This window comes from Bidens hawaiensis, unplaced genomic scaffold, assembly GCF_021521415.1.
Source record: "Bidens hawaiensis isolate Kalapana, Puna unplaced genomic scaffold, B.hawaiensis_p1.1 tig00044006_1, whole genome shotgun sequence".
Classification (NCBI taxonomy): Eukaryota; Viridiplantae; Streptophyta; class Magnoliopsida; order Asterales; family Asteraceae; genus Bidens; species Bidens hawaiensis.
The window spans coordinates 1-19,662 of record NW_027497791.1 but is presented as its reverse complement, the minus strand read 5'-3'; the positions used below and the strand labels follow the sequence as shown (position 1 = coordinate 19,662).

At 34.8% G+C, this 19,662-nt stretch overlaps 2 protein-coding genes and 1 pseudogene across 6 annotated transcripts; all 3 read right to left on the bottom strand.

The window, feature by feature from the left end:
- Positions 1 to 47: 47 nt before the first annotated feature.
- On the bottom strand, positions 48 to 5,105 carry LOC143594615 (protein JOKA2-like). Of its 2 annotated transcripts, none has more exons than XM_077073878.1 (7): positions 4,933 to 5,105; positions 2,486 to 3,627; positions 2,272 to 2,401; positions 1,911 to 2,162; positions 1,691 to 1,840; positions 937 to 1,584; positions 48 to 178 (listed from the first exon to the last, which is right to left on the bottom strand). In XM_077073878.1, exons 1-7 carry the CDS (start codon positions 4,957 to 4,959, stop codon positions 80 to 82), a joined length of 2,448 nt encoding a protein of 815 aa, XP_076929993.1. In that variant the 5' UTR covers positions 4,960 to 5,105; the 3' UTR covers positions 48 to 79. The 2 variants fall into 2 exon arrangements, with proteins under 2 accessions (XP_076929993.1, XP_076929994.1); XM_077073879.1 differs by having other exon boundaries at positions 48 to 168.
- A 2,322-nt stretch (positions 5,106 to 7,427) lies between these two features.
- Positions 7,428 to 12,311, bottom strand: LOC143594609 (protein DETOXIFICATION 16-like). 3 transcript variants are annotated; one of them, XM_077073870.1, is made up of 8 exons: positions 11,881 to 12,311; positions 10,410 to 10,954; positions 10,239 to 10,325; positions 10,114 to 10,170; positions 8,864 to 9,102; positions 8,653 to 8,771; positions 7,663 to 7,749; positions 7,428 to 7,578 (listed from the first exon to the last, which is right to left on the bottom strand). In XM_077073870.1, the coding sequence occupies exons 1-8, from the start codon at positions 12,130 to 12,132 to the stop codon at positions 7,516 to 7,518; spliced, it is 1,449 nt and encodes a 482-aa protein (XP_076929985.1). In that variant the 5' UTR covers positions 12,133 to 12,311; the 3' UTR covers positions 7,428 to 7,515. The 3 variants fall into 3 exon arrangements, with proteins under 3 accessions (XP_076929985.1, XP_076929987.1, XP_076929986.1); XM_077073872.1 differs by having other exon boundaries at positions 12,007 to 12,311; XM_077073871.1 differs by lacking the exon at positions 7,663 to 7,749.
- Positions 12,312 to 12,954: 643 nt separating this feature from the next.
- On the bottom strand, positions 12,955 to 17,095 carry LOC143594608 (protein DETOXIFICATION 16-like; annotated as a pseudogene). Its single transcript, XR_013146365.1, has 8 exons — positions 16,833 to 17,095; positions 15,222 to 15,764; positions 14,652 to 14,738; positions 14,348 to 14,404; positions 13,576 to 13,814; positions 13,397 to 13,515; positions 13,243 to 13,329; positions 12,955 to 13,151 (listed from the first exon to the last, which is right to left on the bottom strand). The product of XR_013146365.1 is annotated as a protein DETOXIFICATION 16-like (transcript).
- Between the last annotated feature and the right edge of the window lie 2,567 nt (positions 17,096 to 19,662).

The window sequence follows — 19,662 nt, the reverse complement described above, 5'->3', positions numbered from 1 at the left end:
AACCAGATAACAACACCCACACTTTATTTAGATATCACATAATATGCTTCCATTGTTCAGATCCACATGAGTTCTCCGATTAAGCGTCCTCTCCGTTGATCAGATCCATGACCACGCGCTTAATACTCCCGTTGTTCTTCTTCAGCAGCCTCCTGTTGGCTTCCTCATCTGTAAAACCCTAATCACCACCACTAGTCAATAAACATCACAAGCATTTAAACTTTAAAGCATGCATAAAACCAGATAGGGATGTGCACGGTTCGGTTTTAGTTCGGTTTTGAGCTAAAACAGAAACTTCGGTTTTTAAATTTTTGAAACCGTTTGGTTTCGGTTATTGCCATTTGAGCTAAAGAATTTGAGTCCATAAAAAAGTTGAAAATAATAAATTCACGTATAAATAATTTTGTTAATTAGTATCTAATTAATTATTATACATTTGGGTTACATATTTATTAAATTCTTATAAATTTTCTAAATAAAAAGTAGAAAAAAATCTAAAAAAATCTAAATAATTCTGTTAAAAACCACCAGATAAGGATGTGCACCGTTTGGTTTAGTTCAGTTTTTGAGCTAAAACAGAAACTTAGGTTTTTAGATTTTTGAAACCGATCGGTTTCAGTTTTTGCCATTTGAGCTTAAAAATTACATGCCATACAAAATATAGTTAAAAAATAATGAATTCACGTATAAATAATTTTCTTAATTATTAAGTAATTAATTATTATACATTTGGCCAAAAATATTTGAGTTACATATTTATTAAATTCTTATAAATTACTTAAAATAAAAAGTAAAAAAAAAAATCAAAATTCGGTTTGGTTCAGTTTTACTACATTACATAAACATGAAACCAAACCATTGAATTTTGTTTCAGCACGGTTATTTCGGTTTGGAATTTTCAGGTTTTCGGTTTCAGATAGATATATAGAGACTCACCATTTCCTGCAGCTCATCAAGCATTGGATCCCACTCCGAAACACCACAAAGTTCATCAACCGATTTCTCCAGATCATAATTATTCATCCTCAAGATCTTCGAGTTCAAATCCAGCTGCTTGAATCCCATCTCTTCCAGCTCCTTTACAAGAGCATGCTCCTGTTCAGCACTCACCACCTGCTTACCAGAACCCGATGGCTTCACCGCCGCCGCTGTGGCCGGTGATGATGGTGCACCACTGGCGATAGCAGACGGCATTACGGAAAAGTCCACCTTAGTGTCCAATCCTACTGTAGTAGGATACAAACCTGTAGGTCCCACTGGAAGCGAACCCAAAGCGGCACCCACTTCTGTAGGAATAAAACCCAAAGAGCTATCGGTCACTGGTGGAGCGGATGAAGTAGACACAGTGTTCAAACCACCATTATCAATGATCAACGAGTCATTAATCGGGAAAGTCGTATCATCATCATAAGGTATCGGATCAGCAAACATATTTCCAGGACCAGTGACATCAATGGTACTATTTCCAGAAAGGATGTTATCCATTAAAGGGTCCTGATTAACTACTTCGTAGTCCCCCACGGTAGGTGGCAGATTTAGATTGATCGAGGAGGTTTCACCCAAATCCTTCATAGAAGCATCAACCTGCAAAAACATAAGAACAATAAACAAACTCAGTAACTAATATAATAATATCCAAACATTAATATAATTAATAATATAAATATATAATTCAATTAAAATTAATTACCTGGATTAAGACCCAAACACGTTGACCAAACTTCTGTCCTGATGGCGACGCCATCCGCCAGTAAGAGACATATCGACCTGGAAGTTCTGGTGCAGTAAAGTCAACTGCAATGTCAAGCTCCTTGTCCACAGGCAAACCATCCACCGGGATCTGACAAAAGATGAAAGTTAGCGGACCAGTTCTGAAAAATTTTCAAACCAGGAGTGACAAAACTACAAACCTCAACATCTACATAATGTGAATCACTTAACCGATCTCCTCCAATCCACTGAAGCTGTGAGCCATGGGGCCAGATGACAGTACCATTGTTCCTCAACCTCCATATTTTGGTGAATGCAGTGAATGGAGCCATGGTGGTTCCATCAAGAACATTAACATCAAGTATGAATCGGCTATCGAGCTTTGACCGAGAAAGCTTTGACCCAGGAGCCCGCATGGCATGCGGTAGCGTTGGAGGCGGAATAAAGAAAGACTGTAAAGGCATAAAACAAACATCAGCTAATAGATTAATATCATGAAACTAAATCACATCATAAATAGTTGTAAGTTGTGTTAAATACAACTCATCTCAAACTACATACAGGATCATAGAATCCCTTGAAGGGCATATGATGACGCCTAGAACTAGTTGTTGGGCGATCAATTCTAATGTCGTCGGCTACACTTCCCATTCCCGCAAAGCAAGCGTTGCAAAGGTCATAATTGTCTTTCCTGCAACAAAAATACAAGTTTCAAAAAAAGCGTACCTGTGACTTGTGTACATGTTTGCAAGATCAAAAGTTTAACTTCACTTACACTTTTGACTTGAACCGAGGTCCAGTTATGGGATGAACTCCACAGCCGTCACAACGAACACCCATATGAAAAATAGTGCCTATGCCATTATTAACAAGACCGTGCCTCTTCCAATGATGGCTGCGAGAATGACGATGATGCCCTGGATGCCCCGGTGAAACAGTCTCATTCGTTAACGGAGACCCGATAAATGGCCACTTATTAGTTTCATTCCACATCCCCAGAGTCCAGGCTGAAGAGCTGCCAGAATCATTACTTTTGTTGATTGGTTCAACATATGGAGGATACAAAACATCAGGCTTCAACGGTGCTTTCGAAGATCCACTGGTGATGTCATCTTTCTTCTCAGAGACAGAATCTTTCTTTTTCTCAACAGCATCAGCAGTGTTCTTGTTTTTGCTAGTAGACCCTTCACCGACGCTCTTTGTTGAGCTAACAGGAGCCTGAAACGATTCATTCTCAATGTAAGGAACATTAAGATCCACGCCTCGTGGAAGCTGGACCTCTTTGAACTTAACACCTTCAGTCGCCTTCTGAACCTGCTTTTCTTTCTTCTTTGAGTTTGAACTTTCAGCTGCAGGATTCACCTGAACCTTACCGTCCACAGCCGATGGTTCAGGATTCACATTTGGCGAACCAGGAGTAGGAGGGTTCACCCTCTGGCTAGCCAGCTGGCTCAAGTACAAAGCCCTCATCTTGTCTACAAGCTCAGCAACAGCTGGAGGAGCAGAAGATGTCGCTTTAGACGCCAAATCTTGCGGTAGCTTCACAAGAACTTCACGAAACGGCTCAGGAACAGATTTCAAAATCTCAGAAACACCAGAGTTCAAAGCTTGAAACGGAAGCGGGTTCGGTGATCTCAAGGGAGTAGAATTCCCACTTGATTCATTAGAACCGGTACCGTTCAAGTTCACAGTAATCCTCACTGGGTTAAGAGATTGTTTAACAACATCATGAAGATCATCATCATCAGCAAGAGTAACCACATCACCATCTTCATCAACATAAGTCATAGTAAACTCGACATCAGAACCAAAGCTGAAGAGCATGCGAATCTTTTCCCTCAGCTGAACAATGTCAAGAGCAAGTTTCTTGTCACTGACAGAAGCATTAAAGCGCCGGAGTGTTTCCCCAAACTTAACCTGCAAAATCACCACATGTTTATCAGAATTCCTTCAACAGAAAGCTGAATTTAAACAAAAAATCACACAAAATTAGCAAGTCCAAACTTGCATTGATTTGTCATCACAATGAGGCATTGGTGAAAGATTTAGCTACGGTATAGACAAGCCACATATCTTGAACAAAAATCTAAAGTAAAATATTGAGGCTTTGTCTAATAGTAATCGTGATCTCAAAGCTGAAGTTTCAGGCAAATGTGAATGAGCCAATTCGGTCGCAAGCTACTCAAGATTGGCTAAAAAACTCGAATCAAGCCGAGCTTTACAATCTCAAGCCTAAAAACAAGCTTGTTTAACAAAAAAGCCTGAGCCCGAGCTTCACTTATTGAGCTCGAGCCGGCTCACGAAAAAGTCTTCTAAAGCCAACCTTAAACGAACTCGAGCCTAAAAATAAGCTTGTTTAATAAACAAGCCAGCTCGCAAGACTTAACAAACCTATTATTTTTATAACTTTTAATTTTATATACATTTACTTAATAAGAACTATTATATATAAAATTTTAACGATTAAAATAACTAACTAATACATAATATGTTATATATAAAATTACATATAAATAATAGGGAAAATTAACGTACAAATTAAATTAACATGCTAACTGTAAGTGAGAATCAAGTAGTGTAATTATATTACAAGTAGTGTATTTATGTAATTACACTATGCTATAATTACATTATTACACTATACTTACACTATATTGTATACATAATATAATTACACTACTTGATTCATACGGTTAGCACGTTAATTTAATTCGTATTTTACATATAAAATAATTATAAAAATATAAAAATAATAAATAAATAATAAGCAAGCCAAGCTCGTATCGGCTCGTTTACACCCTCACACAAAAATCACTTAAAATTACCTAATAAACAAAAAATACATTCCAATTTTACTCGTTTCGAGTCGCGGAAACATAAAAACACGTATCAATTCTTCGACTCACGTATCAATTGGTTATAATCCTAATTACCTAAACAAAACTTACACTAACGCATTAAAATGAAAACTTAATACAATAATTAAAGCATAAATTAGGTTTTAGCACTATAATAACACTAATTACAGTAAAAACAGTACTGATCAAAAGTAAATCAACAAAAGCCCTAACCCTAGCTTCAATACTAATAATAATCTAGAAACATAATTAATCAAACAAATTACACCACAAATTATAACACAACAATAAACCTAACACCTAATAACACGATCGTACCGAAATTAAAACAATAAACAGCATGAAAACGAACAAACGAACGAACCTTGATTACAATTGACGAAGACGCCATAGTGAACAACAGTAATTCGTTAAAACGATTATTATTATTAAAGAGAATATTATTAATTAGAAAACGAATCGTTACGCGTAGCCGTAAGCCGCGAAGCGATTAGCAATAGCAGCAAGTGAGGTTATGGTTATGGTTATGAAATGAGGTGAAGACTAGAGGTATGTATATAAAGACTTTGTCTTGTTATGTAATAATAATAATATAATAGTAATAATAATAATAATAATATCTTGTATGATAATAATATCTTTTGGCTTGGCTTATCTTTCTTCCAAAGAAAGCTTGGAAAACTAGTGCACTAAGAAAACCAATTTTCGTTTTTTCTAATTAATATAATCGGATGAGAATTAATTGTTTTGTTGACTTTGTGTACGTTGTGTCTTGTTGGCCAAGTTCAACGTAGTGTTACGACGGTTACGTTTGTTAATTGTTATAGTACTTCGGTGGTAAATTATAGTGTTACGATAGCGAGTTAAGATGAAGTACGGTCTATATCAGAATTAAAATAATTTTCTTTTTCATATTTAAAGCAAGAAGACATACAACGTTTGTTGCTGATTGCTGAACTGCAATGTGAAAGCCTACTGCGATGCAATTCATGAACAAATCTCGGTTTCAATTATATAGATCTTCTGTTCGTGAAAATATGATTCAGGAATTACAAAGGTTTCTAAAAATTACGTGGAAAGTGGATACCTGAATAGTTTGAGTTGTTTTATTTATGCCACAACTATTGAGTCACGTGATTACATTGAAAGATGGGAAAAAACCAACAATTAAGTCAAGGATTTGTGAAAGTAAAAAATAGATTGTGTCCATGCTCTTGGTATCGGTGATTATACAGTGTTTATTGAGTAAATTCTTGGTTAAATGTTACATCTGAATTAATTATTATATATTCTTATTATATACTTAATTCAGCTTTGTGAGAAATTTAGCTAATTTTTTAGACTTAAAGACCAAAAGTCTGAAATTGCCAAATGAGCAAACTTGTATAAATAAACGGACTTCTTCCAAATTCAAACCGGCGTGCTCTTTTTTCACTGTCTTCGCCCTAATGGCAAGATCACGTAGTTAATGTAGCAACCGATCTTCACATTTAATATGGCGTATAACAAATACTATAACTATTATTAGTAATATTCATATTTTATGGCTAATTAAGGTTAGATTTTATTTTGAACGGCAACTCTTAGATTCTCTAACCCTACTTTTAAATTGCACTTTTTATGACAACCCACATGACTTGAACCCACACCCCTTGTAAAGGCAAAACCTTACCTTATCTAGCTCGGCAGCTCCCTGATATCGCTAAGTGAAAGACCACTTTGGTTAACAGTAGAAAAATAAGTATAATTGTGAAGCTTAACGCCGCAGAAGTTAAGAACTGAACTTTAATATATATTATATATGTTTGTGGTATCAAAACATAACTTTGGTCATGGTGGGGTGGTAAATATGGTGGTGGTGTTGTGTTGATAATTGCTAGGATGCAAAAGTTTAAGACATCTCTTGTCTAGGAAATAGGAATATAGTATTTTGGTTTTTTTATAGGATCTTTAGTGTGGGCCATGCATGCCTATTGTAAATTCTTTCTTAGGAGGCCGTTGATGATTCATAAAATATGCAATAATATTTGTTTTTGTTCATTTTTTTGGGTTTTATTTTAGTTTCGGTAGCGTAACGGACAAGACAGAAGTTGACTGAATCGTGTAGACTCATCGCATTATATATTAGGTCCAGTACCGTAACAAATATAACAAAACTGACTGAATGCCGATTTTGTTATTTGATTTAGTTCCTGTACTGTAAAGAACGTGATGGAAACCGACCGAATTTGCGTAGCCCACGGCCTCAATGCCCGAGATAGACAAAAGTCGGGTTTTACCAACGTTCGAGTTTTACCTACCGACACCACCCCACTGGTCCACCTCAAATTTTATATTATATTTTTGTTTTAGTCACGGTACCCTAACACATGTAACCGAAACCGATTGAAATCGCGACGACTTACCACCTCAACGCTTGGCACCGACAACACTTTAGTTTTAGCACCATCAAGGTTTTACCAACTTGCCCCGTTGCGCCGGTTAAATCACTAGTTAGATAATATTGTAGTTTGAAAATGTTATTTGAAAATGTAATTCAGTATTTTTTTAATGAGGTCTAAGGTTTGATTTTCTTTTATTTGGATCAGTTTATTTATTTAATATGCACACATCCAAACTTCTAAAAGACATGATTTCACATCCCCTAACAACTAAAAGAATATTATTATAAGATGTGAACTATAAAGTATAAACTTCACCATAACATCTAAAATACATTATTATAAGATGTAGATATATATACTTCACAGTTCACACACCTTAACACCTAAAAGAATATGATTAAAAGATGTGTGAAGTATAAACTTCACACACTAGTATCTAAAAGACATGATTAACATCATATTACTCTTTATATCCACTCTATATAATATAGGAAAAACAAGCAACCAAATTAGGATACTAGTAAATGAGTCAAGCCATAACCGACAATATGCCAATGTTGGCTTCATGACACCGCGATGGTTGTTGGAATAGTGCTAGAATGCACCATATGCATTGCCTTTTTCGCCTGCAACGACATTAGCCAATGTAAGATTTGCTAAAGGATAGACTTGAAATACACATAAACGAGAGAAATGACTCGATGTCCTACTTCTAGTTCCCAGTTTGTGCGTGTTGTGATAATTAAAAGCAGCAATGCCTGAAGCCCACTACCAAAAATGATCCCAATCCACAAACCCTGCAGTGTAGACATTTAACAAATTCAATTTCACAAATAAAAAAAGAGAAAATTATTGTTTGCGTCCCAGTGGTTTTAGGGCAGAGGCACAATGAGTTCCCGAACAAAAATTTGAACTGGTTAAGTCCCTGTGGTTTCAAAAATGAACCATTTGAGTCCTTCCCGTTAACTACAAATGTGGAATTACTAGTTTACCCTTTTTATGATCCATATGAGTCCTTGTGGTTAAGTGAGTGCTCAGTTTTAGTCCCTCTTTAAAAATTATCTCCAAATTACATAATTAACCACCAAACTATAACCAATCAAGCCATAATCAACCAGCAAAACCATATTCAATAAAAAATAAATGAGCCGAACTTTATTTTAACAAAAATAAAAGAACCGAACTTTTTTTTAACAAAAATAAACGAACTGAACTAATTTTTTTTAACAAAAATAAACAAACCAAACTTTTTTTTAACAAAAATACGAACCGAACTATTTTTCAATAAAAATAAACGATCCGGACTGCTTTTTAACAAAAATAAACGAACCAGGCTACCTTTTTAACAAAAATAAACGACCGAACTACCTTTTTAACAAAAACAAGCGACTATTTTTTACTAAACTAAACGAACGTAACTATTTCTAAAATAAGTAATTGAATCGAACTCCACCTTAGCAGGCTACGGCGATATTTTTGTTAAAGACAAGTTCGGTTAGCTTATTTTTGTTTAAAAAAAATTTGGTTCATTTAATTTTGTTAAAAAAAAAGTAGTTCAATTTGTGTTTTTTTTTGTTAAAAATAAGTTTGGTTTGTTTGCTTTTTTTTTATGTAATTTGATATGTTTGTTTTTGTTAAAGCGAATTGTTCACGAATGTTAAAAAAGAACAAGAACAAACCGAGCAATCGAGCATTAGTACCTTCCCTCCAAAATTGTACACGAATGTTAAAGCGATGGCACAAGGAAGACCAACGAGGTAGTAAGCTCCGAGGTTCACCAACGTGCCCATCTTCTGCCAACCGCAGCCTCTTGCAACACCTTAACGTGTTAATAATTAATTAATTACGTCCCACACGAATATTATTTATAATGTTATGACTCAATGAGATTGATGAGCAGGCTCTAGTTACCTGATAACACACCTTGAACTCCATCCATGACATTAGATATAGCGAGAACTGGTATAACTAACGATACATAACTAACAACTTCAGCTTCATTGGTGTACAACTTGGCCCAAACCCCACGCGCTGCCACTAGAGCCAGTCCAACAACTAGTACTTCTGTGATGACTAGTGATAAGGCCACCCAAACCGCTAGTTTTGCAGATTCGTGTTTTCCTGCCCCGAGTTCGTTTGAAACTCTTGTGCTGTGGATTGATTATTAAATATGTCACACATTTTTTTTGTGTCACTAGGTGCTTTAGGAACTGGACTAGTCATTTAAGGTGTTTTTATTTATTTATTTATTATTTTTTTAAACTTGTTGTACTTCTAGACAGTTCGCTACCGATGCAAGACTACTACCACTAGTGGCTAGTCCAAAAAATAATAATAATAATAATAATCACAAGTTATATTTATTTAATAAAATACTTTGGTTTGGTTTGTGTTGCTAACGGGTGTGAAAATTGGGTCATGTACATGAAAGAGAGATAAATTAGTTAACTTTAATTAGGGCTGTAGACAAAACGAACGAGATTTTATGTTCGTGTTAGTTCATTAAGGAAATGAATGTGTTCACGAACGGTTCACAAACACAAACGAACACAAATAAAATCGGCAGAGCCTAAAGATTGAGACCGATGCATTCATCAATGAGAATAATGAAAGCCTTTAAACGAATTGAACGAACACAAACAAGTGCATGTTCGTGTTCGTTCATTTAACTTTAAACGAACACGAACACGTACTCGAACAAATATTTACGTTCATGTTCGTTTATTTAAAAAATGAACATTTATGTTCGTTTGTTTGAAACTAAATAAACATAACTGAACAAAGATAAACGAACATAAACGAACATATATGAACAAATGCAAATGCACACAAAGTCACAAACAAACATAAATGAAAGCACTTAAATGAACACAAATTAACAAAAATAAAACCTTTAAGCAGATGACTCATCCAGGAAAATTTTAATTATTTTCTATTAATACATAAACAAACATAGATAAACAGACATAAATGAACGTCCATGAACATAAATGAACGAACTGAACATGTGTTAATGTTCATTCGTTCGTTTAATTAGAACACAATTTTTTTTCATTTTTGCCCGTTTATTAATAAACGAACATAAATGAACTTCCTGCTAAACGGTTCACTTACAGTTCACTGAACGTTTGGTTCGTTTACAATCCTAACTTTAATCGTACCTCACTGTGCTCCCAAAACCGAAGGGAATTCTGTAGGCCAACGAAATCGTACTTAGGCTGCGAATAGTAGATTCAAAGTTAGTATGCCAATGGAAGAACAACAATGTAAACTAACTATCTAGCACCTGATAGACATCATGGATGTTTCTAGCTTTGGATTTGGAAGAAGTCCAGACAATAAAACTATAACTTCATATGCCCAAAACTCCAAGCTTAAACATTCAAAATATTTTAGCTACAAATTAATTAAGAAGCTAAAAAGATTCAAGTAACATGGAAGAAAGAATTAAACTAACCAGACCATGAGAGCCGAAGGTACGCCTAAAGCAAGAACCCCCCCGAGATCATCAACACCCTCTTTAGAAAACCCGACCCATGTTCTTACACACGTACGTGACATCTTGATATACAAACATAATATAGCCACATTAACCGCATAAGAGATGGCAACCGAGAGAGCAGCACCCGAGCTACCAAACCCGAGTTTTGAAACCAAGAGCCAGCAACATCCAACATGAAACAAGCTAGCAAAACCCGTACTTAACATCAACGGCTTAAGGTTTTTTTGGGTCTGCAAGAATCTGGTCTGGCATTGAAGTAGACCGTAAGGAAAGATGCTTGGGATCAGCCAATGTGCATAGTTTCCAGCTTGTTTTGAGATCTCGGAATCTTGTCCGAATATTGTCAAGATTTGTCCTGTGAATGCCCAAATGATGGATATTGGTATGCATATTAGCATTAGTACAGCCATAGCTCTTTGCAAGTGTATTCCAAGCATTTGATAGTGTTTTGCGCCGTAAGCTTGCCCGCATAATGTTTCTAGTGCACCTCCAATGCCCATCTGATAAATAAAGCAACCAACTTTAGTTTAAGAGAAACTGACCCGAGAGACCAAGAATCAAATAACCAACTTTACTTAGAAAAATAACTGTTTTCGGTAACGAACTTATCACATTCAAGAGAAATAAAAAAAAGGGAAAATTCCCAAAATAGCCCTCTAAATTTAAAAATTCCCAAAATAGCCCTCGAAATCCGTCTTCCACGTGACATTGGGAAATTCCCTGTGAGTTTTCAGCAACCAATCATAAACTGACACATGTCAATGCTCCCCACCTACCACGCGAGTTTTCAGGTCAAATCCGTCTTACACATTTGATTTCGCATGAAAACTTACCTGATGAATACAATCTTTAAAGTGATGTTTCAAACGGTTTCTATCTTCCACGTGGGTTTTCAAAAATGTGGTTTTTTGAGTTTTTTTGAAATTCATCTCCAAAGATGAATTTCCCAATGTCATGTGGAAGACGGATTTCGAGGGCTATTTTGGGAATTTTGAATTTGGAGGGCTATTTTGGGGATTCTCTCTCCTAAAAAGGGCTATTTTGGGAATTTTCCCATAAAAAAAGCATATTGATTTGCCTCTTATGCAGGTTTTTTCGGTTTTCGGTCACTAGTAAGGTGGATCATCTGGCAGGCTCGGAATGAAGAGGTTATCTCTAGAGAAGATAGAAGAAAAGATCTTATTTTCGACTATCTTCTTAACTAGTTTTCGTGGATTAGAAATAGAAATACTATTAGTTGGAACGAGTGGATCAAAAAACAGAACTTTCTCGCTAGTTTTTAATAATAAAAGCCGTTTAAAAAAACATGTTTTTATAGTCAAATTTCTTGGAAGTTAGGTACTTTAAACCGACATTTCGAAACTTAAAAAGATTCAAAAGAATGTTTACTAAAGAACCATGCACACAATTATATATTTTTAGTTACCATGAAGCAGAAACCGGTGACATTAGCAAAAGAAGTGGCTAAAGACGCGCCAGAAAGGGCGAGCTCTCCAAGATGGCCTACGAACATGATCGACGTTAGTAGAAAACTATACTGAAGAAAACTAACCACAATAAAAGGTCCTGCTAGCATCAGTTGGAGCTTCAATTCCACAAAAATATCGTGCGCATCAAACTCCAATACATGTTTGGAACTTGACTCAAGAAGTGGTTTCGAGTACTGTTCTTGATCCATTAATTTACTTTGGGTTTTACACAGTGAGATCTGTGTAAAAAATATGATATTTATGAACGCGCGCGAGTTGTTTGATTGGTTACCAAAAAATGCTTATAACATGTTTGAATTTTGGCTGAGTACACACAAGTTGTGTTGTGAAACCTTTGTGAACAATGACAAATGATATTAAGAAAGATGTGCAACAACCAAATGCTTTTGACATATGTGTTAAAACAATAACATTGGTTGTTTGCCATTAGGTTGTACGGATCTTATAACCTTTTACTGATTTGTGATGAGATGACTAGGCTTTTATAACTTTTTCTATATGTATTGCATTATTAAAGTTAAAGGAAAAGAACCATCCACTTATAAAAGATTCTAGGCATTATTTCTCCTAAATTATTAGCATTTCTGTAATTCATCAACTTAAGATGGAAGAAGTGTTTTTTTTTTTTTGAAGTTTACATTTTTTTTTCTTATTCGCCAATGTGGGATCGATGACGATTTATAAGTTTCTTTTGAACATTTGATTATGAAAATTTATTAAACAACACGTGTTACGAATCAAATTATGCAATCTTGGTTAGTAACTTATGCACATGAGTGTTGCGGAACCAGAACTTCGATACCAGAGGGTCATATTAACTTCTTAAAAAAATTAATAGCAAGTGTCTTTTCAGTTTTCTCTACCCTTACAATTAGTTGGAGGGTCCAAATCATGTTTCTGTCTAGACAAATCTAAAACTTAAAAAAAAAAATCAACAAGTACTTGTGGCCGAGGGTCAGTATACCCTCTTGACCCCCCCCCCCCCCTTTCTAGTTTCGCTCCGGGGTATTGCAACAAGCCGATCTTTAAGAATGCCACAAACAAAATGTTCCTAATTTTACATATTTTTTATAATTAGGTTCTGCTCCATTTCAAGAATAAAGATCAATATAACCATAGTCCATAGACACAATAACATTATATCTACAAAACCCATGAATCACTTGGGTAAACTCGTATCGAACACCCTATGTCTTGCATTTATAGCCTGAAAAAAAAATGAAATGAGAATCCGACGTTATAAAAACCAACAAATAGTTTCATAAATAAATGAATTTATATAGAGTTTATGTACACACCTGTTGTTCCCAGTTCGTGCGCATAGTAATAACCAAAAGAAGTATCGCTTGAAACCCGCTTCCGCCTATTATCCCCATCCATAGTCCCTGCATCGAAAACAACAATTTACCAAAAGTTTGTAAATTTGTAACAAAATATGACATTTCTTGTTACCATTCCTCCATAATGCAACACAAAAGTCAAGAGGGCTGAACAAGGCAGACCAATAATGTAATAAGCTCCAAGATTTACGGCTGCACCGATCTTTTGCCACCCGCATCCTCTTACAGTACCTTTATTACAATGCATCAATATCTTTGAGTGAATAAAATATAAGAAAGTTGAAGCTTTACCTGATAAAACACCCTGGATTCCATCCATGAAGTTGGATAATGCAAGAACCGGCATGACTTTAGACATATAACTCACAACTTCTTCTTCATTTGTGAATAAATATCCCCAGATATGTCGGATGGATACTAAAAACACGCTTACTAATACGCCTTCTGTAACAGCTAGGAACAACACAACTTGTGCTGCAAGCCGTGCAGCCCGTGGTTTCCCTGCTCCTAGTTCGTTTGAAACTCTTGTGCTTCACGTATATAAGATAAACATATAAATAACAAAAGGTAATGCAATATAAAGAAGACATAATTACAAATTTTGTCCTTTAAATGTAGTTTATGGATCAGGTCATTTAAAAAGTTTATTTACAGCCCGTGTCCTTTACATGGCATGTATGTTTGATTTTCGTCTTTTTGACTAACTGGCATCCAAAAACCCCGTTAAGTCTTGGCATGTGAGGGCATTTAAGTCTTTTTACGCATACTATTTAAGTATTTATAATTAAAAAACAAATTAAATATATTATTACAAAAAGAAACTAAATAAAATATGTTAAACCAAAAACCCCGTTCAGTCTTGGCATGTTTGGATTTTAACTGATTTTTGGATGGCAATTAGTGTAAAGGACAAAAAACAAATGTATTTTGTCATATAAAGAACACCGCCTGTAAATAAACTTTTTAATGGACCTGATCCATAAATCGTATATATTTAAAGGACAAAATTTGTAATTATGTCTATAAAGAAATATATTTAAGAAAAGTATTGTATTATATGTACCTTACTGCACTCCCTAAACCATAAGGGATTCTGAAGATCAGTGAACTTGTAGTAAGACTGCAGAAGAAAACACTTTTAGACAACAAAAAAAAATTATACAAAAAAGTCATATTTATTATCAAATATCAATACACAATAGAGTTTGATCAAAAGAAGTTGCGAAAAATATCATTTCGTTAAGTGAATAAGTATAATGAATATTTTTACAATATTGTGAAGCAAATTAGTATAGATTGTTTTTACCCGACACATTTTTGGCCCCCACTGACAAAATTTCCTGGATCCGTCACTGTTAGTAACGTACCTGACAGACATCATTGAGGTTTCAAGTTTTGGATTTGGTAGAAGACCGGACATGAAAACTAGGAACTCGTAGGACCAATATTCCAAGCTAAACCACATAAAAAAATAGTAATGTTAGTTTTTTATAACGAGTGAACTGCGGTTTCCGTCTCTGTGGTTTGTCCAAATTTGCGATTTTAGTCCAATAGATTCAAATTTGCGATTTTCGTCCCTATGGTTTCATTTCACTTGCAATTAAACTCGATCCCAAATAAACCCCAACCGTAGTCCGCAAGCCCCCTCACAGAGGGTTGGGGTGTATTTGGGGGAAAAAGGAAAAAATTGCCCCTCGCGTGAGGGGCACACCGATGGGTTTAACGATCAGACTTAACGGCGTTAGTGTGTTTGGGGTTTAATTGCAAGTGAATTGAAACCACGTCGACGAAAATCGGAAATTTGAAACTATTGGACTAAAACTGTAGATTTGGACAAAACACAGGGACCAAAACCGCAGTTTACTCTTTTATAACCAAAAACAATTAGTATTATAAGTGATTATGTGATATCAAATACGATCATATAATCTACTAACCAGACCATAAGTGCAGATGGTATGCTCAACAAAAGAAACTCGCCAAGATTAGTCACGCCTTCTTTACAAAAACCCGTCCACGTTTTCTCAAAATCAGATGAAAACTTGATATAAACCGATAAAACCAATACATTAGTCCAATACGAAATAGCGCACGCAAGTGCAGCCCCTTGACACCCTAACCCGATCTTAAAAACCAGAATCCAGCAAACTAGAATGTGAACCAAACTTGTGAATCCGGTGCTTATCATCAACACTTTTGTTTTGCTTTGAGTTTGTAAGAATCTGAACTGGCATTGGAGAATCCCGTAAGGGAAGATACTTGGAATGAGCCAACGAGTGTATGATTCAGCAGTTGAGATTTCCAAATCTTGACTGAACCATGTAAAGATAGTGCCCGTGAAGGTCCATGTAATGGATATAGGAATGGCCATGAGCATGAGTACAAGCATTGCTCTTTGCGTGTGTACGCCTAGCATTACGGTACTGTTTTGCACCGTATGCTTGTCCGCATAATGTTTCTAGTGCACTTCCCATTCCAAGCTAATCATTACACATAATTTGTAACAATTAGTAAGTTTTTAAGCATTGGAGATACTCATAACCAAATCATTTTTATGACGCAAAGCGAAAACACAAAAAAAAAGAGGGTACTTTTTAAAAGTAGAGTTAATAAATTTTTAAATGATATATTCATTATGCCTATTTTATAGGGAAAATATATATACATTTACAAGTAAAGCACTCAATTAAAATGGTTAAATGCCAATGTTCTCCGGCCAAACTGGTTCAAATCTCACTTGTGACAAAATAGGTGTTTCAGATTGGCTCATGGGGTTTTCTTCTAAGGATTGACTTTGGATTGGGACTAATGTGTGAGCTTCCCTTCGGGGATGTACTGGCTTAGCACCACACGGTTCCGTACCCGGGACATGAAGATGATTGGGTGAGCGCAGTTAAAAAAGTTAAAATATGGTTAAATTGAAGAAATCGTTATGGTAAAGTTGTGGTCAGCTTAGCACCACACGGTTCCGTACCAGGGACATCATGAAGATGATTGGGTGGGCCCAGTTAAAAAAAGTTAAAATATGGTTAAATTGAAGAAAATCGTTATGGTAAAATTGTGGTCAGCCTAGCACCACACAGTTCCGTACACGGGACATGAAGATGACTGTGTGGGAGCAGTTAAAAAAGTTAAAATATGGTTAAACCGAAGAAAATCATTATGGTAAAATTGTGGTCAGCTTAGCGCCACACAGTTCCTTACACGGGACATGAAGATGCTTGGGTGGGAGCAGTTAAAAAAAAGTTATAATATGGTTAAATTGAAAAAAATTATCATGGTAAAATTGTGGTCAGCTTAGCATCACGCAGTTTTGTACCCGGGACACGAAGATAATTGGGTGGACGAAGTTAAAAAAAGTTAAATTGTGGTCAATACACACATTTGTTTCGGATCTTGATAGAATCATAGTGGGTCCAGTCTTGCAACAACCCATGACCATATTTAGCATTTAATGAACAAGCTCAAATAATCTCAATAATAATACAATAAACCAATGATCAAAGACAGGTTTATATACACATGAAAATGAGTACCATAATACATACCATGAAGCTAAAGCCGGTGACCGAAGCAAACGAGGTCGCCATAGACGCAACGGACAACGAAAGCTCGCCAAGACGACCCACAAACATGACAGAAATGATCTCCAAACTATACTGCAAAACACTGACCAAACAAAGAGGTCCAGCTAACTTTAGCTGGTGTTTAAGTTCCGGTATCGGTTCTGAAGAACCGATACTCGATTTCTTAACAATAATAGGAGCTTCAAGAAGACTTCTTGAGGCTTCTTGATCCATGATGAGTGCAAGTGCAAGTGCAAGTGCAACCTCAAAGTATGAGTCTTGTTGTTGAGATGAATATATTGTTTGATTAAATGTTGTACGGGGGGTGGGTTAGGTTGACCCACTACGTGTATTATTTCAAATATGTAACCGATTGCATTTAACCACGCCATGCTGAAAGTGTGTCATAAGATCAGAGACTCTGTCCAATGTCATTTTTTTTATTTGTAATTACTGACTTTCAAAAAAATAAATATAATAATAATAATAATAGATTTTATTAAATACAAATAACTTTTATCATGAGAAAAAATGTAAAAATAACTAGAGTAATTATTATTACACTATTTTGTTTTTTATAACATAGTTATTCTAGTTATTTGTATGTTTAGTATGTTATTTTTATTTGTACTTGATTCCACCTCATAATAATAATAATAATAATAATAATAATAATAATAATAATAATAATAATAATAATAATAATAATAATAAATATCAATTATATGTTTACATGATCAAGCGTTCAAGCGTATAAGTTAATGTACTAGGTGATTATTTTGGTAAGTGATGGTGTGCCGGATTTTTTTTTTAAATTCTGAGGTTCAGATTAGTTAAAAAGACCTCTAAAATTATGTTTTTAATTATGTGATAGATAATCTGACTTAAACTTAATTAGGTTGCATTTTCAAAGCCTGACATGGGTCTCTCGAGGCACTGGGCATGGGGTGGTCGCCCTCCTCACCCTTTAATTGAGTCGACCTTGTTGGTAAGAAGCGTACATAAGTGAGGTGAGTATTTTGGGCAAGATATAGAACTGGTTCGGGTTGGGACAATTTTGGGTCAAAACATGTTTCGGGTCAAAATGGGTTTTTTGGAAATTACTAAATATTTTAACTTTATTTATGGTTTTTGGCATGTTTACGCGTGTTCAAACATCAATTATGTGCATTCTGGTGCCGCTTACGTGTAACGGTTCTACCCAACCGGTTTGTTAGTTTTAATTGTAATAATTTGGATGTGCTACTATAATAACATAGTTCATCTATATACTTCTTATGTATGCGAACATGAATCTGACTTCCTGTTTCCTGTAACCAATCTTCATGTGTTAGTGAACAAGTTAGACATGTTCTTTAAAGTTATACACATTGTTTTGTGTTTAAAGCGATTGTTGTGACTAGTTTACACACACCGCTATAACTTATAATAAATTGTTTATCAATATTAAAAAATGAATACTATGGTCATCTAAAATAATAAAATTCTTGATTTTATAGTAGCTTTTAAAAAACAATTAAGTATATAACACTTTTAAGTATCAAAATTTGTTTTTCGTAACGATTGACCCACCCGATCATCATAATTTTCCAAGTATGGAATCTTAGGGCTTGGTCCCCGAATAAAAGTTCATACATCAGCCAAAATTAAACTAAAAAAAAAAGTAAACAGAGGATGATTCATTTTTTTAGCTTCAATCTCAACTATAAAAATACTGAAACCCACGATGTAAAAGAGTGCTACAAATAAAATACCAAATAAAAATATGTAATCTTTCGATGACTAAATGTTTATAAAAAAACAATAAAAACTTGTGTCAGGAGGTGAAAATTAAATTTCGAGATAAAAAAATCAACACCGTTTGTTGGGTGTGTTATTAAATGTCATCGAACAAAATGAACCGACTGAATAAAACAATAAAAATCGTAAAGCCCGTAAAAGAAAAAACAAATTAATTTCACCTACTATGAAAGGGGTTGAGCCAGTGACGAACACATAAATTATTTCTTAAGTGGGCGACATCGAGATTTAGTACTAATTTTAAGGGGGTGATCGGATTTTTCACAACACTAAAATTTTTTTAAGGTGGACGACCGCCCCCAACTTAATACATAGGTCCGGCCCTGGGTCGACCAGGTTGTTTTTGAGTGAAGGTTCGGCTACTATCAACTTTTCTTTTTTACCAAAATTAAAGCATACACATGTAAATAAGTTAATTTTACCATGTACAATATGTAGTTTTTCCTTTAAGTGAGTGTTTGGCCTAGCTTTTTTAATAAAGCTTATAGCTTTTTTAGTTTTTTTTACAAATAAGCTTAATTTAGTGTTTGGTTTAGCCTTTTAAGCTTATGCTTATGAGCTTATATAAGCTCATTTAGAGAAGCTTATGTGAAGATGGTTTTTTAGCTTATTTGTTTAAGGTTGTATGTTACTCATTTTCCCTTGAATGGTGATGGATTAGTAATTACTGAATCAACTTATTACTCTAACAAATTAAAGAATGTTGGATTTAACAACTTATTAAGACACATAATTAACTTGTAGAATATAAGCTAATCCAAACACTTAAAAATAACTTATCAAATAATAGAAAATAAGCTATAAGCTACTTTAAAATATAAGTATAAGCTAAAATAAAAAAAGCTAGGCAAACACCCCCTTATCTATATCTATACATTTGTCACTTTAATCAATGATGCATGTGCTTTCAACTTCGTTCTCAAAAGCAATTATATATATAATCATTATAGATTTACACTTGATTTTCTCTCAATTTCTCTTACGATATGAATTAACGAAATGAATGACGAAA